Below are 21,472 nucleotides of genomic sequence, written 5' to 3'. Positions count from 1 at the left end.
AGTTAGCTTTACCGCGAGTTCCTGGATCGGTTTTCTTCTCTGCTAATGGCCATTCACATTTCGGTGCACTTTCGACTCTCTTATCAGGCCTAATGGATGGGTCCTTCGGGTTCGTGGTTGATGATTTCGCGAACCCACCGTTCTTCAACCACTCCAATCCTCCAAAATTCTGCAGCTCATCGCGCGGTACGTGTAGCACTTTACGCATCTACGTTCAACGCTTTTTTCTCAGCATGCCACGTCTTACCATACTGGTCGATTTAAGGATTTTGAAACTTCTCGTAGACTGCCTTATTTTACTCCCTCGTTATTTCATGTTATTGGTCTCTGAAAGGATATAACAGTCATATCATCATCACGCGTCCACATTTCCAGGCCATATGGAATCGTTCTCATATTTAAAGAGAGTATTGAGACTGGAAACAAGACAAAGCTCCTCCCTAGCACCTCCATCGCCAAACAAGTAACAAAGAAAGACTCGATCTAGACACGCCCTAAAGACGTGTTGGTACCAGACAAATATGTAGGAGGAACACAGGTATGTATGAATGAAATGGCCCACAAACTCCACCATCTGCCCCCGAAAACAAGAAAGAAAGACTCGATCTAGACATATCCTACGGACGTGTTGGTGAAAGATATGCGATCATGAGACATAAAGCCTCGAAAAAAAGAAATCGGTCCACAAAATGCACCCCTGCATCCACGACTCCTAAGAAGACCCAGCAGCCTTCTTCTTCCCTTTGCCGGCTGCCATCATAAGACCTGCTTCCGATGAAGAAACGTTACCGGCATCGCTATCCTGCAGCTCTTCAGATATGCCCAGCGCCTTGTAAACAGGGTTCACGAGCTCTGCGACGCTTTTACAGTCTTCACAGTTGCGATGTCGGTCTCCGACTCGCGTCCCGGTTTCTGTGTTTTTGAGAAGCTCCTTAATCCTCTGGATCACATTTTCGCCTCCCGCTTCGACTCGTGCCTGGCAATCGGAGCATCCATGCATGTGATATAGAATTTCGGTGCCGTTTTCTATATTGGGGTCCTCTGAGGGATGCGATATGGTCTCATCTAGGTATTCCTCGTCCTGCTTCCCGCATAAACAAAGCAAGTAGACGCTGTAGTATGTGACGCCCATTGTGACAATCGCAGACGGTTTCTTTCGTAGTGGAGGTAGTAAAGTAGGATAGGCGGGCTTCAAGTCGAAGGTCGTTGACAAGTCGGTCAAGAGTAAAGGATTATGTGTGCTCAGAGGTGGGTTTGAAAAAGTCGGGTTTGAAACGGCTGGTTTCGACAAGATTGGTTGTTGAAGACGGTTGGAAGTTATTGGAACTTGATCTTGAGCTAGAGTACTGGTTCGAAGTTTGGTGCTTGAGAATGTTCAGGATTAGGTCTACTTATACCAGTAGGAGATTGGCCACTGACGCATCACATACCTGCTGACTGAATATAGTAAGAATCATGAAACGAAGACTCAACGAATGAAACTCGTAAAGGGTGAGGAGATGTGAATCAAAGGGCCGAATTAAAGAGGTGGAAGGGTCATACTTGAGCATTGGTGCTCAGCGCCTGCGTGCCCCTACGGAAACGCCATTTCCGCGAAACTTCTACTCCCCCTTCTTCAAAAGTAATAACACTGAAACGAAGACTCAACAAGTGAGACACACGAATAGAATAGAAAAATAAATCAAGAGTCTGAGTTTAAGAGGTGGAAGAGTCAAACCAGAGCATTGATGCTAAGCACACGCGAGCTTCCACGCAAGCATCATCTCCTCAGAACTCCCACTCCTCCTTCTTCAAGTGAGTCGGATTGAGCTGCGAAGGCAATGGCCTACACGCTCCAGCCGTGCACTTGACCTCTGGCTCATGCGGTGGAGTATCGGCAGCAGTCAATTGTAGGGGCTCTGGGGGAAGTCCTTCTTTCTTGCGCTCGCGGCACTCCGGGCACTCGTGATGATGATGCACGTCCGGTTTCGGAGTCGGTACGCAAGGCCTGAGTCCTGAGAACTCGCGCTGTCTTGCGCAGGGGAGGTGATTGTACCAGACTCTGTGCGCGCAGGAGTAGAACTCGGTGTGTGATGTGAAACACATGATGATGTTGGTGAGTGAGTCTTGGGTGTGGGTGGGCGCTGTTAGTGGTTGGTGCGGTGATAATGACTCTGTGGATCTGAAAAGCAAAGGAGAAATAGATGAGTGCAGTATGTGCGGTATGAAGGTAGCTTTACAAAGTGAGTGAATCCCAGCGGTACCCGGACAGTGCGCTGTCATGAGAAATGTTGTCTACGCAGTGACACGTAAGATGAAAGAGTGAGGTGCTTGACGACGCAGTATATAAAAATATTTTCAGTGAGAACAGCTTTAGTATCAAAAGCTCACCGGGTACTATAAACTAGTGTGTGCTCCTTAAGAAGTCATTTGGACGCACTCTACTAGAAAGTCACCAGAAGTACCAATACATCACTCACACCACCGACGAACATACCACTTCCATAGCAAATATGTACTGCCAGCTGGTCTGCTCCTTCGAGGACTGTCGCCATACTTTATAGCAGGCCGTACTATGCCCAAATCAACGGAATTCAAGAAATGTCCGCGTTATGAGCGTAAAGCAATAGTTCACACCCATCCGGTAGATACCCCACCGGGTCTCGTGGAGTAGCTTTGTCTTCTTACCCTCCTCATCCTCCTAGCCAGCAGATAGAAGATCAAAGATACGTAAAAGAGACTTGTGGGCTACATGTACCGGAGATGGCTTCTTTAGTGTTGAGTGTACTGAGAATCTGGGGCCTAGTGGCAGACTTTTCCTAGCTCTCAATGACAATCAAAATCAAATGATTTCAAATTACTACAAACTTTAGCAGAAAAGGGTGAAAGATCTATGGCGAGACTTTGCGTTCGTGTAATCGATAAGTTCACGTGATCGCGGTTTCCCCGCAACACTTCCTTGTCTTGCCGGGGAGGCAGCTAGCTATCGCTGGACGCCTCGAATCATACCATTTCGTAACTAAGCTTCTTTGAGGTCGATCTGACGTACACAGTAAGCCGTTCACATGTCAAGGTTCTCAAGCTGTTTATAACTTGAGCAATCTCAACAAGTCGTCCTTGTCTTCCTCCTCATCACCAAATTCTAAATTCGAAGCCCCCCAAGAAATCACTCTCTCCATCATTTAATATGTTGAAACCAGCCTTCTATACCCTCAGTCTACTCGGCACGATTGCGATCTGGGGCCGAAACGTCTTGGACGGCAGCTTCGCGCGAGTATTCGCCGCTGTCAATAGCGAGAGCACCTACATTCTTCCCGGGACAAAAGAGCCGTTGCTGACTTCGATCACTGGGATACGATATCCCATCGACTATCAGTTAGGAATTCTTATCTTATATTTCTGGGAAGCAGTCGATGGCTCGCACCCGGCAACATCCGCCGTTGGCATCTATTTCCTCGGACAATACCTAAGTATTCTCACGGTCATGTTGACTGATAGCTTTCGAAAAGGCCAGGTGTCGGGCTTTGGGAAGTGAGCGCATCCCGCCTCTGCATTATTTGGGGAGATACTGAGCAATTAATTCCTTAGAGCTATTGCCTGGACCCTCCTCTTCCAAGCATTAGCAATAGGTTCCTCAAGCGGCATTTGGGCAGCTCTTTACACCGCCAGCTCTCCACTAGTTTACAGAAACCTACCATTGAGCTCCTTGCAGCAAGCATCTCTCGCGTCGCCCTCGTCTACCTTATTCCTCACTCCGGCCCTAGCTTTCGGATTCATAGCCCCGTCCATTATCATGGCTATTCCGTCCCCATCCCTCGTCTCAAACCGCTTCCAGCAGCTCGCTGTTGTCGTTTGGAACGTGTTCCCGCTCCTAGTCTTCGCGCTGCACAAGACGTTCTCCTTCCTCCTCCCCAAAAGAGGCTTCTTGAAACAGACATCTCCGATCTCCCACCTCAAAGCCATCCGCCTAACCAACGCGTTCGTCCTTGCCGTCAGCTTCGCCGTCCACGTCGCCGTCTCGAGCCTCAGCCTTGCTACCGTTTTCTTCCCCGCTCTCTTCGCACCTGGGTATGCCGATGAGCTTAGTCCGGCGTCTGTCTTTGCGCCGCCGATTGCCATCATCCAGAGTAAGACAACGGGAGAAGGGTTAAGGAGTTTCTTGCTGTGGGATCAGGTTTTTGGGTACTCGATTATGCTGATCGTTGCGCTGATGCAACTGGAGACGGTGGCCAAGGTGAAGAGGAAGACGTTTAGTTGGGTGAAGACTATTCCTCTTGTCTTGGTTGGAGCGGTGGTAGCTGGGCCGGGCAGTGTGTGTCTGGTTGTCAGTTGGGTTAGGGATGAGATTTTGTTTGATTATGGGAAGGACTCCGTCCTGGCGAAGACAAAGTGAGGGTTGAGATAAGATGATGGAGGCAGGCACGACATTTGAGGGTAGTCCGTTCATGGTATGTCGCACTATATTAGGCCTGTGTCATTTTTCTTACTACTGTCTGAAGAACTTCGATAAGTTATCAAAAAGGTGTACGAGATGGAAGTTCTCTACTTTGAAGAAGTCTAGAATCTTGCTGGGCTACCGGAGACAGGTAGTGTACCGAACACTTTGAGCGGTTGCTTGATAATTGAACTAGCTGCGAGGTCATGAACTCTACCACGACCCACGCTAAATTGTAGCATTTGTAAGTCGTGTGACAAAACACTATACTTCTATACAGGAGGTAGACTCAAAGTCCTTGCGTGGTGGGGCAAGTCTACGGAAATAGGAGATAAGCCTTCTGGATCGCATGATAGAATCACAAAGCAACTTGGTGTTGATAATGTATCAATGAACGCCGAGCTACTGTGGTAATGCCGACTATTCCCACCAATGACGTCAGCGCGACGTGAACATTAAAAAGGAGGTGCGTGCGGTCGACGACATTGAAAATAAGCTACTACATCTAGTTAGCTTTGAGGCTAAAGTTACCTGTATGAAGTTCGGACCTCGTCGGTACAGGGGAGATTAAGGTCCAGCGCAGTATTGGAAGGCGCATATATAAGTCCTAGGACCCCTTTCGCGTTCTCAAAACCGTCAAATCCAAGTCAGCACAACCTTAACGACCTATCCAAATCTAATCACCTATCGAGGTCGTTTTCATCACTACTTCACTATAAAGAGAACCACCATGTCTCCTCCGTACGGCGCCGAAACGACAGGCGAGCAGCTTGTCCAGGACTTCGCCAGTCAGATCAAAGGGAAAGTGATACTGACCACTGGCGTCTCCCCCGGAGGCCTAGGAGCCTTCTTCGTTGAAACCATATCGAAGGCCCAACCCGCCCTACTAATACTCGCTGGTCGTGACACTACCAAAGTCCAAAAGACTGCCGACACCATCACAGCAGCACACAAGGACGTAAAAGTACGCGTTCTAAAACTAGACCTCGCCTCACTTAAGCAAACTCGGGAGGCCGCCGCTACAGTGAATTCATGGACCGATATCCCGCATATCGATATGCTGATGAACAATGCCGGAATTATGGCCTGCGATTACGGGAAGACCGAGGAGGGATTCGAGAGGCAGTTTGCGACGAACCATCTTGGCCCTTTCCTGTTTACGAACCTGATCATCGAGAAGTTGCTCGCAGCTAGCAAACCGAGGGTCGTGGCAGTCAGTAGTGACGGGCACCGATTAGGTGCGATTCGATTCGCTGATTACAACTTCGGGGTGTGTAGTTGCCAGCTGGCTCATACATTCATCCGCAAAGCTAATAGATGACTCCAGGATGGCGAGACTTACAACAGATGGCGAAGCTACGGCCAATCTAAAACAGCGAACATGCTTATGGCTCTCTCCTTGGCCGAGAAGCTGGGGAAGCGTGGGCTCAATGCATACAGCTTGCATCCCGGCGTTATTATCACCAATCTAGGCGCGAAGTTGGATTGGGACGCTGACTTTGGTGACCTTCGTGAGGGCCCCTTTCTCATGATTCTATGAACGTCTTGACTGACCGCTTTCAAGGCAAATTGGACAGGGTACAGGGCAACAGGGAGGGCTGGAGCGACTTCAAGTTCAAAACGGGCGACGGAGGCAGTGGTGTCGCGACACACGTCTACGCAGCGTTTGACCCAAGCTTGTCAGGTAACTAACTCCGTAATTTATTCTTCTCTGGAGAGAAATCATCCTAACAGTAAACAGGTCACAATGGCGCGTATCTACAGGACTGCCATGTTGGAGATCCGTGGACGGATACGGTGAAGCCGTGGGCGACAAGTGGTGTTGAGGCGGAGAGGTTATGGGTATTGAGTGAGAAGCTAGTTGGGGAGACGTTCAAGTACTGAACAGTTGGAACGTATAGGAGGTTGAAGAGCGAGGAAAATGGAAGGACGAGATGGAAGGGTTCAAAATCGCCAATCCAAATTTAGAACAACCGAGGTATCGAAAACTTTAATACCACCTCCTAGATTTCCATCTTCATCAACGCAACAGGAATCGTCTAATCTCTGCAACTGTCTCCAGAGATTGCCAATTCTGCCTTCAGTTTTTATGAGTCTAGGGAGCTCTCAGTATCCCAGGGGCGGGAAGAGTCAATACGCCACGGGTCAATGTGCCACTATCGACCCGGCTTCTCATGTTCGTAGCCATGCCTATTTCGACACGGAGAAACGCCATGGCCAATTCGGGAGATCACTAAGCCTTGGTATGGGCAGTGTGATGGTAATGGATGGTCCGGAGAAACTACTTGTGTTTCAGGATACTACTACCGAGCCTCTAGCGACTATTACGCCCAATGCCTTCCTGGTACTGGTAGTTTCCACTTCTGAAAACCTTTGATGCTATGTCTGACCTTCAAAGCGTCTGGTGGAGCAACCACATTGTCGACAGTTGTAGGAGTTGCCACGAGCACTACGCCACCCACCACTGGAGCAACAGGCACGATCTCCAAAGCCAGCGGGACGAAATTTACCATTGATGGGGTCACGAAATGTTAGTTACATAATACAGTACTTGGTAGGATACCCATTAACTAGAGTATATTTTGCTGGTACCAATGCTTACTGGATCGGCTTTCTTACCAACAACGCGGATGTAGATACCGTCATGAGCCATCTGCAATCGTCCGGACTAAAGACCCTTCGCGTCTGGGGCTTCAACGACGTTAATTCCGTTCCTGGTTCCGGAACGGTGTACTACCAGTCATTCTCCGGCTCGTCTGCGACGATCCATAGCGGTGCAAATGGCCTTCAGCTTCTTGACTACGTGGTTCAAAGTGCCGCTGCCCACAGCATCAAACTTATCGTCAATTTCGTCAATAATTGGATCGACTACGGCGGAATGGCAGCGTACATGAAAGCATGCGGTGGCTCCACCAACAAAGACTGGTATCAGAGTTCTTCGTGCCAGACCCTGTACCAAAATTACATTAAGGCTGTCGTTAGCAGATACTCGAGCTCTCTGGCCATTTTTGCCTGGGAATTGGCGAATGAGCCGAGATGTACAGGCTGTGATACCTAAGTCTCCCTTTCGAAGGAACGTCCTTATCTCTATTGGTTAAGAACACAATGTCTGACTTACCGAAAGATCTATCTTGAGAAATTGGATCAAAAAAACCAGCGCTTATATCAAGAGCTTAAACCCCACTCACATGGTAACTGTTGGTGATGAGGGTTTTGGTGTATCCGGAGGTGATGGAAGCTATCCTTACAGTGAGTCAAATCAATATTCAAAGATGAAATTTCTGAAATATACTAGCTTCTGGCGAGGGCTGGAACTGGGATACTAATCTTGCGATCTCCACTATTGATTTCGGGACATTTCATCTCTACCCATCAAGTTGTAAGCATAATGTTCTGTCATCAGAGGATTATGTGATACTAATATAGATCTCAGGGGGACTTCTAACGATTTTGGTAATGGCTGGATTCAGGCGCACGCTGCGGCATGCGTCAAAGCCAACAAACCGTGTCATTTCGAAGAATATGGTGTCTCTTCTGACCATTGTAGCGTCGAAGGTGCTTGGGAAAAGACTTCCGTATCTACCGCTGGCATGGCAGCAGATCTTTTCTGGGATGACGGTGATCAGCTTACCTCTAGCAAGACTTCCGACGATAGGAATACCATTTTCTACGGCACCAGCGATTGGACTTGCTTGGTTACGAATCATGTAAGTGCTATCGGATGAAAGATGGTTTCTTTCCGTAAGCTTGCAACCTCGAAATTTTCTGCATGGCATGGGGAAAACAAAAAGGGTTGCATTTTATGAACCAACCTAAACACTTCACTTCTGTACCCATTCAATGACAATCTTGAAGCCTCGTGCTAGGCGCCGAAACTCCCGCTCAGGTCGCAGTCTATCATGATTATCTACACGTCTTGTCTTTGATTTGAGAGATGGATTTGGAGTCCAGCTTCCCTCATTGTCCCTTTAGAACTTTCCGAAGCCTACGCAAACAAGCCTACCACGCTACTCTCTGCCAGATGAGGGCGAACCCTCGCAACTTACACTCTTTCAGGCAAATCTCCCCTGTACCAGCAGCGGCATTTATGCACTAGAATGAAACTAAGCATCAGCAGGGATCTTAATGAATACCCACCAATGGGGCTAACCAACTGAACTCCAAATCAAATATTGCTGGCCCCCGGCCTTTAATTCTACTTGCTACCGTTCGCATTATCTTTCACGTCACTTGCCAAAATAAATTCAACATGCTTCCAACATCAATATACTCGGAGCAGGACCACGAAGCACTCACTCAGCATGAGTCTTTCAAGAAATTTCAAACAGCAAATAGAGTATCTTCCATGACGTAGAAAGAAAAGAAGCGCAGACTTTCTGATGCTATATGAAGCTCCAATCCATCCTCGCCCACGATGAAGTCCCTCCTCATCCTCCTCGCCACTGCCTCATCCATCACCGCCCGCTCCACCTGGCAAGAACTCTAGGTCGGCAGCGCCGACGAAGCCGGCACTTGCGTTCGCCTACCCCCAAACAACAACCCCGTAACCTCAGGCATATCCAACGACATGCGCTGCAACGTTGGCGGCACAACAGGCGTCTCTGGGGGTCTGTGAAGTCGCCGGTAGGCTCACTCCCCTCCCCTAAACTCTCCTTTCCCCTCCCCAGCCGGCACCACCCTCACCGCCGAAATGCTCGCCCGACCCGGCAACCGCTCCTGCGCCAACCCGGCCATCGGCGGCAACCACTACGGGCCCGCCATGGTCTACATGTCCGCCGTCTCCGACGCCACCACCGCCGACGGCTCCTCGTCCGGGTTCAAGGTCGCGCAGGACTTGCACGCCGGCACTATGGCGAGCTGGGGTACGGAGATCCTGAACGCGAACTGTGGGAAGCCCACGTTCTCGGTGCCGCAGACGCTGGCGGGTGGGAATTATCTGGTCAGGGCCGAGGCGATTGCGCTGCATGCGGCGAGTGGTACGGGCGGGGCGCAAATTTATATGAGTTGTTATCAGAGTAAGTGGATTTGGTGTGATGTGTAGAGGCCTGAGATTAATGAGTGTGGTGTAGTAAATGTTACTGGGGGTGGCTCGGCGAAGCCTGGGGGTGCAGTTTCCGGGGGCTTATAAGGCGAGGTGAGTGCTGGTGATAGAGAAGATGAGTTGTAGTACTGACTGTGTGCAGCGATCCTGGTATTCTTATCAACATTTCCCAAACACCGTTCACATACACGGCACCGGGACCTGCTATGTGGACTGGTTAGGGAAGTGGAGGATCTACATTTTAATTGCTGTCCCAGTAGCGAAGCGACACAGTGTCTATCCTGGTTTCCTCCAAGATGAGAAGTGAAAGATCGCAATGTATTCCTGCTGGGCCATGCATAACACCATCTGCCGTCTTTGGTGACGTCCACTTACTTCGCATACTGAGAGAAAGCAAAAGAGTTCAAACCAAAACTACCCTTCGAGCCTGCAAACGAAAAAAATCCGAATGCGTGATTGTAGAGAAAGTACAAACATATCATTGAGGTACGCACATCCTGTTATTCAACCTGATTGCAACCTAACAGTATGTGTCGCCACAATACTTCCAACCACATCGGACGCTCTTTCAGTATCACACAAAAATGTGTTACCTGCCAAAGCTTCACAAGTGGCGGAAGCGTTTCACCGTCGAGTTTTCTTCGTTCTCACTCTTCCCATCATGGTCGGATACGCTCTCGCAGTAAGCGCGCTTGCTGTGAGGAGGCGACATACCAGTAAACTGGGTAACGCTTTGAATAGTCCGGATTGGAGTGTTCCGGCTGATTCCGAGAACTGAAGCCTGAACTGGGCCTTGATCTGGAAGCTGTGGCCTTTCTTGAGGTCGCGGCGTCAATCTGTAGAGACTATCCTGACTAATAGCCCTATCTTCGCGTGCACTGCCATTGACACCCACATCAGCATGGGGAGTCGCTGTGGTGGGTCTAGCATTTGCGGAAGCTTTGGGGTTTGTAAATTTGACAGGCTTTGACGAGCGGGGTTCTCGAAGCTCCCTGTCCCCCAGCTTCTCATTGCGAGCGGAGAGAGTGAGCATGCAGCGCTCCATGTCTTGCAAAGCAGCAGCGGCGGATTTGGCGGTGACCTGGTAGTCACTATCGGCGTACGTCTCGTCCTCGGCAGGTGGTGCCCGGGAACGTGCAAAGAAGCCGCTCTGGCCATTTCTGTTAATCGCGCGGTACCAGTCGTGGTTACCAGGAAAGGCCTCCCAGCCAAGGTCCTTATGTTCAATCTGGGTTTCAAACAAGATTCCTACGCGGTGTTAGTGGCGATGTAAGTAGTCAAGAATATTGTGAATAGAAATATGTAACTGCTGACTTACTCCATGCTGCTTCAGTATTCATAGATTTCAAAGCCTCTTGCGCTTTGGAATTGTAGTCTCTGAGCTGACTTAGCACGTCATCGATATTCGAGAGATCTTTATCGGGAGTTGCCCGAATGGGGGAAGAGTGCGATGTACGATCAACAGTTGCAGACTGAGGGAACGAGTGTCGGGTCGAGGGACGACTTGCAGTACGAGGACTCTCGATAGGGGTTTGTAAGCCTGGAGAGAAAGGTTCGGAAGCATCGATATCAGAGTCGGACGAGGAGTCCCCCGATGATATATGGACGAGGTCGGTTTCTGAAGGTTCCTTCTTAAGACCTGCAGCTGCTGTTTCTTCACCATTGAGGGGCCTTTTACTCGGGGGAGGAACGGCGTAAAAAGAGCCATGCTCGGCCGTACAGATCATGGGGAAATAGAAATGATCTGCGCTAAGGTTGTTGAATAAAGCTTTGTGACATGTAGGAGGAACCGTCTGCTTTGGGCAGTCACAGGACTCTAGATGTCATTAGAAATGGGCCCTTTCTCCATGGAAACAAATCCTGCACTGGGAAGACATTCAGGGTCCACTTACCTTCTTCTTCCCTGTACAACGGGATATTTCGCTTATCTCTACATGTATCTGTACGATGGAGAACGACGGATGTCTGCTGTTTGCAATGACCTGATATCATAGCCAGCCGTCCAGATGACTTCCACGTGACCATCAATGCTTCAGGTTTGACACTCAACCTCACTGCGCGAACCATCTGGGGGATCCGAATGGAGCCATTGCTTTCAAGACGAATCTTGAGTTCTTTTAGAGGCGTGTTGCCAGTATCTTGGCCAGAAAGCTCGTCTATCATGATCCTGAACAAAGAGGTAGCTGCATGGTCGCACAGGAAGAGCTCGTGGAGAAGATGAAATCTGGTGTCATCTTGGTCCAAAACGCACGCCGTATGCTCGTGGGCTCCGTCGAAGGTTAGCCATTTGTCATTTATTTTCCACATCCTTTCTTTCCGTAAGTAAATTACATCAAGGCCCAGATCTCTGGTGTCTACGAAGCTGAGCTTCATGTCGCTGGTGGCTGGGTCAGAGCGGAGGCAAGCCGCTAAAGTTTGCAGCATGTGGTTTGCGAAACAAGTTGCGTTTGAGAGATCAGATAGCGCAGCTTTGTGGAATCGATGGTAACGCTCCTTATCCGGCGTACGGCACAAGTGGTGCCGGCAGAACATATTCCATAGGCGCTCCTCAACCAGGACCGGCTCGCGCTTTAGGCAATCTCGGATTATCTTTGATGCCTACAAATGTGTCAGCTAAGCGATTCCGTTGTCAACTTTCGTGCAGTACTCACGTCAGTGCTATCAGTCGGGCTGTAGTAAAATGGCGCTTTTCCATTTCGATACTTGGCTGGACTGAGCATGTATGCCCACACTTTCTTGACTGTGGACTCTGAGGCATGGCAGTCAGCGTCGTGAACATCCGCATAATCTTTGTGTCCACCAAATGTCTTTTCTAAAAGCTTCGTGTATCTCGCAATGAGCGAATCTTCGGTGAAGATGTCTCCGTCGGCGCGTAACGCTGCTCCCCAGATCTTCGCAATTATGAATGCCTCGTCATCAGCATAAGCCATACTAGTTCTATCCCGACTCGTATCACCCTCCCGGAAGTTGTACCCGTATTTCAAGGGCTTGCCGCTGACGCTTGAATTAGGGAGTAATAGACCTTTCAGGTAGGTCTTGTTTTTGTATTCACGATTCAGAATGAGATCGCCTTCTCGAGTTCGTACAATGTTTGTCGGGGGCGCTATGTCGATTGAAACTTCGAGCCACCTTTTGAAGTCGGCAAGCCGGATCTTATCACTCTTCTTCTTTCTCTGGTTAATCCTATCCTGCGTTCTTTCACTGCGACCGCTCCCAATCTGCACGGCGACATCTTCCCAGATATTAGGCTTCAATTCTCGAGGCTTGTGTTGTTTTTTGCGGTCCTCCTCCTTCGCTTTCAGTTTGCGCAACTTGTCCTCTTTCTCTTTCGTCAGAGTGCATGTCAGTACTGCCTTGGAATTGAAACTGAAATTCCACATGAAGCCTGAACTGAGTATCCGAACGGTGTGATTCTGAGGTCTTCTCCGCATGATCAGAGCCGCCAACTTCATACCCTCACCATATTGACCGCTCTGGGTTTTGTCATAGGCTTTTGTCGTCCCACCATTCACCAGATGGTCCTTATGAAGAGCAGCGTTGAAATTAACAAGCTGGAGAGTGCCAAGATTGTTTTTATCCCACTTGAATTGGATATATCCCATCAGGTTCTTCGTGTGAGGGCTTATGGCCCTGATGATGATTTGCATTTTCAGCGTCTGCGTCTCTGTGCGGAAGTCGCTCGGGTCGATATTGAAGCTGCGCACGATGCCATCGCGCCTATCGAGTGTTAACTGTGTTATGGTCTGACTTCCATGTGCGATAAGTGACTGACCAGTTTTGATAGAACTCGCGGAAAGCTTCTTGGCCATACCAGGTTCCCTGGTACCCGTTTCCAAGGTTCAGACTCTCATGCGCTGTTCTCTTGATATCCTCAAGTCCATTTCCATCCATCAGGGTGAGATCGTAATCATAGGAAGAAACTGAAGACTCAGTGCCATCGGAGAAATCATCTGAATCATCGAATGGATCCCGGTACTCTGCCATATCTACGAACTGCCTGTGGACAGTGGGTTAGATACTGTGTGAAAGACTATCGGCACTAGACAAGCACTGGAAAAGCCTTGTCAGCCCGTAGGAAGGATCGAAAGTACGAGATTATCTCACCAATGCACGATCGTCCTTGGTAGAGCTTCAGATTTATGCCAATCAATGTGGTGTTGGGTGACAGCGCGGCGCAGCGTTTCACAGGCGTACCGCTTCTCAGCGTACCACAAGATTGAAGTTCCAATGAGCAAGTTCTATGTCGGTTGAGGGTGGTGGTTCAACGGTCTTCACAAATGAGTTCGAGCCTTGCTGAAGCGGCTAGTGAGTTGCAATCCGTGGAGGGTTGGCCAGCAGGCAGAAGCCAAGGGGAAAGTCAGTTGCGGGGCACGACGGGCTACCTGCATACTTATCGCTGAAGAGTGTAGGAAAGACAGTGGCGCGCCTAGCCTTCCAGCTATGGGTAGTGTTCTGTGCCGCATTGGGCGCTGTGACCTCCAAGCGCTCCAAACAGCTAGAACGCGAAGCCGCGAAGCCCTGTGACAATGGCATTCTAGAATCAAATGGCTGCTCCGTTCTGCTGTCTCTTTCATTTTATTTTCTCGAGCTTCTGCGTAGTCCTCAAAATGGTTGAGAGCGCTAGACCATGCCGCCCTCTAACAAGATCTCCAGTGATGGGAACCCGTTTCGGCGGAAGGCAAACATACATGCAGCCACAAGTTTCACAGTCACTGCTCTCCGCCAGTCATTGGCTTCCACTCACGCATGAGGCTGCGCGGATGCTGTGCCGCTTGCCGCGCCCCTGTCTGGTCTCAGCTTTGTGAGGCAGAAGATCATTGTTGCGCACGCTGGGCTGCGGAAAATAACAGAGGAGAAGCTTTAGGCGCTATCAAATATAAGCACTGTCGAGCTCGCAAGGTGGGAGCTATTCCAATTTCATTGGAGAAAGGAAGCCCACAGCTCCTTTACGCATCCTGTGGTTAGAGTGCAGGTGGCGGCAAGGGTAAATTACGGTACTGGAAGTTGATGAGAGAGATTTCATTGGTCGCAATAGCCTTTGCAAGGGTGAAAAGCCTTTGTTATACAGCATTTACGAGATGAAGGATGCGTGAAGAAGCTGTAGAGATGAGGGTTTTTGGGGATGTGGGTTAATCGGTATGGTGTAATCAATGTTACTGGGGGTGGTTTGACGAAGCCTACGGGGGTGAGTTTCCGGGCGCTTACAAGACGAGGTGAGTGCTGCTTTGTGGATCGAGATTTGTGGGGGATGAGTGATACTGATGTGTACAGCGATCCTGGAATTCTTATCAATATCCATCAAACGCCGCTCACGTACACGGCTCCGAGATCTGTTGTTTGGACTGGTTAGCGGTGCCGAATAGTCGACTTCGAATAGCTGCGATGGTGGAGAAGTGTACTAGAGGTACCACCCGTGATTCGTATTGAATGTAAATCTATTTTCCTATTAACTCTTATATATAAAGGATTTCTGGACTTGAAAGGTATATTTGCACATACGTGGCTGAGTGCCTGATCATGTCCGCTTCATCAGATCTACCCACGCCAATTCGCAAGTAGAACCTCTAAAGTTTTCTGGTCGGATAACTATAATATCAATGAAAGATTGAAGAGTAATAAAAGCAAATCATAGAGGATGCTCTCTTCTCTCTTCATGGCCAATATTCCGCTGTATGTGACCATCGAAACCGCCCCTCAGGTCTATCGGTTTAGCGCAACATGGGGCCCAGGAGATAGACCATGTGTGACTCAAAGCAGCTTCATGAATGACAGAGTGGCTTGAATCGCTTGGACGGAGTAGTCTTGTTGTCATTGTCCTTGGGGAACGCTCTCTTAATGACCCTGGAACTGTTCTGGGTGCGAGGTGTCGATGTTGCTGGCTGGGGCTGCACATGAGCCTTTGCGATCAAGCCGCTCTGGCCGCTACTGCTTTCGGCACGATAGAATTCATGATTGGCAGGGAATCCGTCACCCCATCCAAGCTGATCGACGCGAACCTCATCTCCTGAAGCTTCTAGAAATGGTCAGCCAATGAGCTATAGGTGTGTTTGTTCATGAATCGTGCACTTACTCCACGTTGTATTGGGCGAGACAGCACTCTCTTCGTTCGCGACAAGGCTTGTTGGTGGAGCCTTCAAAGCCGGGATTTTCCTAGGTGTACCACCAACAACCATTGAAGACTCCAGTGAAGAACCGACTGGGCTGGGGATATCCAGTTCCGTGTCATCTGTATCTGAGTCTGAATACGAGCCGAGGAAAGCGTCGTCATCGACTACCAATGCTAGGGACGAAAGGAGGGGGATTGAATTTTTCATTCGAGCTATCGGTCGCACTGCAGGAGGTGGAACGGCAAAGAACGCGCCTTGTTCCGCTCTACAAATCATTGGGAAGTATTCTAGAGTTTCCTCGAGCCCGTTGAACAGAGCTTTTCTGCAAGAATGGGGAACGCTCAGCGAGAGGCACTGACACTTAGAGGCATCTGGAAAAGGTTAGCATAGTTGTTAAGGCAAAATATACTCAAGCAAAAGCTATGTCACGTTTAGGCCGGAATGGGTTGAATTACCTTCTTCAAACAACTTCAACGTCGCCTTCTCTGCACAAGTGTCTTTTCGATGAAGAATGACGAGGGTTTCCTGAGGTGATTCTGCCGAGTATATGTCGGCTTGTTCGGCGGATTTCCAGGTTACTTTCAGCTCTCCAGGTTGGGAAGTCGGAGCTACCTGCACGCCTTTGGCCATCTGAGAGATCTGGATAGTCGCAATACTTTCCAGTCGCATTCTGAGCTCGCGAAAGCGACCACCGACGATGTCTGCTCCCAAAAGCTGGTCTATCATGACTCTGTATAAAGAGCTTATGGCGTGGTCACACCAGAAAACTTCAGAAAGCCCTCCATTTGTTTGAAATTCAGAGTCAGCCGGACTCAGCACGCAGGGTGCGTGCTCGTGTGCCCCGGCATAATTGAGCCACTTGTCCGATACCTTCCATGTTGTGTCCAGGTTCGAGTAGATCACGTCCACACCAGTATCGTGGGCTTGAACGAAGATTATTATCTTGCCAGCCGTAGCTGGGTCAGAGGCGAGGCAGGCTTCGAGAGATCGCACTATATGTTGGGCAAAGCACGTGGAGGGCAGCACGGATTGTTCAGCTTCCTGGAAACGCTTGCGGCGCTCCTCGTGAGAGGTACGGCATAGGCCGAATTTCCGAAAGACTCCCCACAGAGTTCTGTCAAGCGGGACAGGCTCGCGTTTTATGCATTCTCGAATGACCTTCGCGCCCTGAATCACGTTAGCGCGAGAAAGGTGACGTTGAAGCGGCACTCACCTCTGGTTCTTTGCCTGGACAATAGTAGAATGGATGACTCTGGCTCTCCTCGTGGGAATGTTGGCTGAGCATATACTTCCATACCTTTACTGCTGTAGATCTCCAGATGTGCTCGGCTGCCGAGTGGACATTCGCTGAAATTGTAGGTTCGGTGAACTTTGTCATCAAAAGATTCGTGTATTCCACAGTAACCCTGTTTATAGAGCTTGAGTCAGGGATGGCATTTGAAGCTGCTCCCCATATTCCTGCAATTGCCCTTGCCTCATCAGAAGGATCAGTCACGCGACCCCGATCTCGATCGGTTTCGCCATCCAAGAAGTTGTATCCAAATTGGAATGGCTTGCCACTTGCGCTTCCATTTGGTAGGAGAAGCCCTTTCAGATAAGTTTTCCCCTTGTATGCAGGATCGAGAATGAGGTCTCCAGCGAAAGTTTGGATGATATCCGTGGGAGGATTGATGTCAAGAGTGATCGTGAGCCAGTCTTTGAAATCTTGGAGAGAAATCTTAGGCGTCTTCTGACGCTCGCCAGTTTCGGTCTTGACGCTACGACTGAAGCCAATCTCCAGTGATACGTCTTCCCAAGTGTTAGCTTTGAACTGTCGCCGCTCCTTCTTGGCGATTCGATCTCTCTCTTTCGCCATGTTCACCCTCACCTTTTCCTTGTCATGCTTTGTGACGGTACAGACTAGATTTCCCTCTTGATCCAGCTTGAAGTTCAGCGTGACGCTAGAAGTTTTCATCCGGACGGCGTTATTCTGAGGGTTCCTCAGAAACACTAGAATTGCAAGCTTCAATCCTTCGCCAAACTGGCCACTTTGCGTATCGTCGTCTTTCTTGGCAGTTGCGCCAAGTGCGAGGTGATCTTTTCGAAGTGATGCATTGAAGTTCACGAGCTCTAGAGTGCCCGTCTGATATTTGTCCCATTTGTAGAGGATGTATCCCATGAGGACGCCCTTGTTGACGGCTCTGATTTCGATGGTGGTCTTGGATTCCTTGAATTCTGTCTTGAAGTCTCTCGCATTGAGATTGAAGCTGTATACGATTGCATCACGCCTATTGACTGTCAGCGCCCATCCACATGCGTTATGAGTGAGGTACCGACCAGTTCTGGTAAAACTCGCGAAAGGCCTCTCGACCTCCCCAACTTGGTTGATATGTCGTCTTCAAGTTGAGGTGCAAGGTTTTCGTCTTGCCTTCGATATCCTGAAATCCGTTCGAGTCGTAATGATAGGTGCCGAAGTCGTTATATCCGCCATCGTCATCACCGTCGTCGGCAAAGCCAGGGGTCCCCATTGGATCGTCCAGAAAACTGATGGTATTGGCCGTGGCCCAGACCGAGGTCTACCTTGTCGTGTAGACGGTCGATTATGGCGGAGAGCGTGAGGAGTAAGAAGCTGGAAGAGTCCTGCAAGGTGAGTAGGTGGACAAGCAATGAATAAGGATAGACTGACTTAACAGGCCAGTGTTGGCTTGCCTGAGCCATGATCGAAGTGAAATGAGCTCAAGTGAGGAACATACGGAAGTTTGCTAGAGAAGATTGCTAGAGCGAAGAATGAGGTGCGGCCTTTGAAAATGCTTCCGCAGACGGATGACGATAGCTACTGATGAACGGTGGAGCGTATTTCCTTTTCCCTTGCAGGAGAAGCTGACAAGAGAACAATAGGCTCGCTCGCAGGCCTACGAGAGTGAGGGTTTAAAGCAAACGCGACTGATGGTCTAGCGGGGTGAAGAGTAGACAGTGCTCCTATAAGTAAAAAGGACTCAGTGACACGAAATCTAACCGATAATCTTGATTTCAGAAGGCATCACTGCACGAAGATAGTAATTTCAAGGCTGCTCCCTACGTGAACAAGTCGCTGGATGTAGAGAAATGGATGCCAGATTCCCCAACCATCTCGAATAGAAGATAACGCCGCAATTTTGGAAGCAAACAGAAAGGTAGACTCAAAATTCAGAGTATATACTCTCCGCTAATGTTTACGAGCGTCCGGATGCTGTACCGCTTGCCGCGTCCCTGTCCGATGCTCAGCCTTGGGACGTGCTGGCTGAAGGAGACACTCATTGTCGCGCATAGTGGGCTCGGGGACAGTTAAAGTTGACCAGCTTTGTACCGTATCGAATGGAAGTACTGTCGAGCTTGCAAAGGTGGGCCTATTCCAACGGGGTCGTAGAAAGGAGAACCTGGAGATGAGGTGCGAAGTCGGGATGGGACGTGCAACCAAGCCAGCCCCGTGACTTCAACGGGGGTTTCGTAGACATGATATACTAAGAAACAATCGTCTCCCTCCTCTTCCCAAAGCTTCATTTCAGGTGTTCATGCTACTCCCAAGTCTTCAAGGTTCTACCTTCGGGGTTTATTGATTTTCAGAGTCACGTGAACTACTTCATCTCCCATTGAGCGTCCCATCAACATTCGAGTAACCGCAGGTATTAGATGTGGCCGCTGTTCAAAGCCCTTTAAACATCCATCAAGACTAGCGATGTAATTTCAAAGCTTGTATTTCATATAATATGCTAATCTAGGGCTTATAAAGGGTATACATCTCGGTTCATTAGCAACAACGCATAAGAAAGAACATCCACCTCACCACTTTCCGCAAAAGCACCACATGCAGCTCCATGAACCAGTCACGAGACCGTCTCAAAACCCAAGACTCCTTTCACCGGGTATCATAACATCGTCCCATCCCACCCAACACCCCCACCATCTCTACATCATCCCCCATACGACCCCATATTCCCCGTCACCGCCCTCGTCGCCAGAATCTTAATCCTCTTATTATACAACTTCATCATATGACACACCGGATCTCCAAACACAACCTGGCGCAAAGTCTGATCATTGACCGTAACAGCCTCCACATCCTCCTGATCACTACTTCCCGGCCTCACCCTCAGCACCACAATCCTGCCAGCCGTCGAAAGAAAAGCCTCCGGGATCGTCCACGAGGGCGCAGGGCCAGAAAAGGAGTTCGACTTACCGCCAAGCTGCGGCTGAGGTCTCTGCTTCTCCTTCCGCTTCCCGATCTTGCCCAGCCCATTCGGCGTCAGCGCGATGGTGCTCACAGTCGCCATCTTCATGTTCCCAACCTGGCCGATGCTGTTTCCGATACTGCAGTTTGAGCCGGGCGCCGGTGTAGCGTATAGCTTTAGCAGGCTGCCTACCACGTTCCTGTCCGCGCGGCAGACGGGATCGCCTTCGTTGACGAAGCCGAAGAAGAGGCTTTTGGAATGCCTTTTGCCCGGCGGCTTTTGGAGCGGGAGAAGGCTGACGGGCGGCGCGCCGAAGGTGATGCAGTGGACGCGTTTGAAGAAGCCCGTCAGGTAGGTGAGTTCGGAGGTGACGGTTTCAGAGAGCATGTGGGCGTACAGCAGCGCGGCAACAGCGCCTCCAGCAGAATGGCCTGTGATGAGCAGAGATGAGGCGCTGCGAGAGGGATTCTCGGAGAGGAGAGTGCGCAGGCGGGCGGCCACGGGGACGATCATCTGGCGGGCGACGTGGAGGAAGCCGCTGTGGCATTTGTTGCCGGGGTCGTCCTGGTAGGGGTTGTTAGCTCGGGAAAGAAGGTGAAAGAGTACGAACTTGAATTGTAGAACTAGAAGATAGGTTTACGTTTGCCACTGCTTGGGTGACTCCAATCCACTTTGATGATCTTGAAGCATATCTGATAGATAGTTCTGATGGAGAAAGTGCAAAGCAGAATACGGATGCTGTAAGAATCTAAGGCTTACCAAGAACCCAGTAGCCATCGAGGGCTCAGGTCTAAAATTGACTGCCCAATCCATGAACGTTTGACTGCCTCTGATAGCGAACACCACAGTATTCATGTCGTCGATAGGCAAGCTCTTTAGTACCATTGCTTTCGTGCCCTGCCGCCAATTGGCTTCGACATGGGCCTCACGCTCCGATCCAGTCGGTCGTGAGTAAACATTCTCTGAAAACTGAGCCGCCAGGCACAACAGTGGGTAAGTCGGCATATAGCTACGAAGCTTAGCTCATAATTCAATTGAGGGGTGGGAATTTCACATACACTTTAAGAGGTGGAAGATGGGGCGGCAGTCTCGAATTGGAATACAGCCAAACTTTAGAAAAGTAATTCGATCCAGAGACTTGACCACGATTGGCAGCAGCGCTTGGGTAGACATTATGGATACCTCGAGACTGCTCCAAAGGGGGGGATGAGTCTGTAGGGTATTGCTGGTATACGACTGCCTTTCTATCAGCATATTGTCCCCATCGAGGCCATCATGTGATGATTCCACTTACTCAACTCCTTCTCATCCCCACTAAAGATCTCCCCGTCAATCGACGTAATCACAGCATCAAACCTCGACGAAATGAGATCACACAACGCAGCCCCTTGATTCAGGTAAACCGTGCTCTTCGAGTGCAGGTTTCCCTGCAAATTATTGACAGAAGTGGACGCCGCGTGAACGGGATGCTTGACAACATTCAACGACGACTTCCACTTGCTGTCCTTCTGCGGGGGCGTAGCTAAATGAACCGTAGAAAGATGGTTTGAAAGATACGGCCCGCTATTCATCTGTGATGTCACTGGCCGCACAGGCAAAGGAGGCTGATACGGCTGCTGCTGCTGATACGGCTGCGTGTACGGCCTCGGACTCCCACTCCCTGACCAGCCCAGATCTGCAGGCCTCGGCGCTGATGCTTGATTTACGACAAAAGCCGGAGTTG

General features: G+C 49.7%; 8 protein-coding genes across 8 annotated transcripts; 4 read left to right on the top strand and 4 right to left on the bottom strand.

The window, feature by feature from the left end:
• Nucleotides 1–343: 343 nt before the first annotated feature.
• Nucleotides 344–2,085, bottom strand: BDZ99DRAFT_546914 (uncharacterized protein; the record flags this gene model as incomplete). Its single annotated transcript, XM_033726888.1, has 3 exons — nucleotides 344–1,364; nucleotides 1,431–1,437; nucleotides 1,830–2,085. The coding sequence occupies 3 exons, from the start codon at nucleotides 2,083–2,085 to the stop codon at nucleotides 713–715; spliced, it is 915 nt and encodes a 304-aa protein (XP_033570603.1). The 3' UTR covers nucleotides 344–712.
• Nucleotides 2,086–3,166: 1,081 nt separating this feature from the next.
• On the top strand, nucleotides 3,167–4,372 carry BDZ99DRAFT_491664 (uncharacterized protein; the record flags this gene model as incomplete). The annotated part of the gene is made up of 2 exons (XM_033723117.1): nucleotides 3,167–3,510; nucleotides 3,568–4,372. 2 exons carry the CDS (start codon nucleotides 3,167–3,169, stop codon nucleotides 4,370–4,372), a joined length of 1,149 nt encoding a protein of 382 aa, XP_033570602.1.
• Nucleotides 4,373–5,144: 772 nt separating this feature from the next.
• BDZ99DRAFT_399604 (NAD(P)-binding protein) lies at nucleotides 5,145–6,298 on the top strand (the record flags this gene model as incomplete). The annotated part of the gene is made up of 4 exons (XM_033716138.1): nucleotides 5,145–5,684; nucleotides 5,742–5,925; nucleotides 5,979–6,098; nucleotides 6,156–6,298. 4 exons carry the CDS (start codon nucleotides 5,145–5,147, stop codon nucleotides 6,296–6,298), a joined length of 987 nt encoding a protein of 328 aa, XP_033570601.1.
• A 492-nt stretch (nucleotides 6,299–6,790) lies between these two features.
• On the top strand, nucleotides 6,791–8,139 carry BDZ99DRAFT_491662 (endo-beta-1,4-mannanase; the record flags this gene model as incomplete). The annotated part of the gene is made up of 5 exons (XM_033723116.1): nucleotides 6,791–6,944; nucleotides 6,991–7,366; nucleotides 7,539–7,663; nucleotides 7,710–7,793; nucleotides 7,841–8,139. The coding sequence occupies 5 exons, from the start codon at nucleotides 6,791–6,793 to the stop codon at nucleotides 8,137–8,139; spliced, it is 1,038 nt and encodes a 345-aa protein (XP_033570600.1).
• Nucleotides 8,140–8,665: 526 nt separating this feature from the next.
• Nucleotides 8,666–9,898, top strand: BDZ99DRAFT_468162 (uncharacterized protein). Its single transcript, XM_033721186.1, has 2 exons — nucleotides 8,666–9,459; nucleotides 9,589–9,898. Exon 1 carries the CDS (start codon nucleotides 9,105–9,107, stop codon nucleotides 9,453–9,455), a length of 351 nt encoding a protein of 116 aa, XP_033570599.1. The 5' UTR covers nucleotides 8,666–9,104; the 3' UTR covers nucleotides 9,456–9,459; nucleotides 9,589–9,898.
• Nucleotides 9,899–9,999: 101 nt separating this feature from the next.
• On the bottom strand, nucleotides 10,000–13,609 carry BDZ99DRAFT_168163 (uncharacterized protein). Its single transcript, XM_033712938.1, has 6 exons — nucleotides 13,560–13,609; nucleotides 13,228–13,505; nucleotides 12,107–13,172; nucleotides 11,348–12,053; nucleotides 10,774–11,271; nucleotides 10,000–10,703 (listed from the first exon to the last, which is right to left on the bottom strand). The coding sequence occupies exons 2-6, from the start codon at nucleotides 13,437–13,439 to the stop codon at nucleotides 10,060–10,062; spliced, it is 3,126 nt and encodes a 1,041-aa protein (XP_033570598.1). The 5' UTR covers nucleotides 13,440–13,505; nucleotides 13,560–13,609; the 3' UTR covers nucleotides 10,000–10,059.
• A 1,881-nt stretch (nucleotides 13,610–15,490) lies between these two features.
• Nucleotides 15,491–18,069, bottom strand: BDZ99DRAFT_399651 (uncharacterized protein; the record flags this gene model as incomplete). The annotated part of the gene is made up of 4 exons (XM_033716144.1): nucleotides 15,491–15,933; nucleotides 16,018–16,729; nucleotides 16,776–17,780; nucleotides 17,875–18,069. 4 exons carry the CDS (start codon nucleotides 18,067–18,069, stop codon nucleotides 15,491–15,493), a joined length of 2,355 nt encoding a protein of 784 aa, XP_033570597.1.
• Nucleotides 18,070–19,491: 1,422 nt separating this feature from the next.
• Nucleotides 19,492–21,320, bottom strand: BDZ99DRAFT_399626 (alpha/beta-hydrolase; the record flags this gene model as incomplete). Its single annotated transcript, XM_033716141.1, has 4 exons — nucleotides 19,492–20,313; nucleotides 20,509–20,758; nucleotides 20,808–20,993; nucleotides 21,040–21,320. The coding sequence occupies 4 exons, from the start codon at nucleotides 21,318–21,320 to the stop codon at nucleotides 19,492–19,494; spliced, it is 1,539 nt and encodes a 512-aa protein (XP_033570596.1).
• Nucleotides 21,321–21,472: the final 152 nt, after the last annotated feature.

Source organism: Mytilinidion resinicola, assembly GCF_010093595.1.
Source record: "Mytilinidion resinicola strain CBS 304.34 unplaced genomic scaffold BDZ99scaffold_26, whole genome shotgun sequence".
Classification (NCBI taxonomy): Eukaryota; Fungi; Ascomycota; class Dothideomycetes; order Mytilinidiales; family Mytilinidiaceae; genus Mytilinidion; species Mytilinidion resinicola.
This window is presented reverse-complemented; position numbering and strand designations above follow the sequence as displayed.

What these genes read in the sequence shown, in the direction of transcription:
- BDZ99DRAFT_468162 (XM_033721186.1), top strand. Translation starts at nt 9,105, where the DNA reads ATGCTCGCCCGACCCGGCAACCGCTCCTGCGCCAACCCGGCCATCGGC.
- BDZ99DRAFT_168163 (XM_033712938.1), bottom strand. Translation starts at nt 13,439, where the DNA reads ATGGCAGAGTACCGGGATCCATTCGATGATTCAGATGATTTCTCCGAT. An exon ending in GCCCGACTGATAGCACTGAC is followed by an intron (nt 12,054 to 12,106) that starts GTGAGTACTGCA and finishes ACACATTTGTAG; the next exon opens with GCATCAAAGATAATCCGAGA. An exon ending in GAATACTGAAGCAGCATGGA is followed by an intron (nt 10,704 to 10,773) that starts GTAAGTCAGCAG and finishes AACACCGCGTAG; the next exon opens with GAATCTTGTTTGAAACCCAG.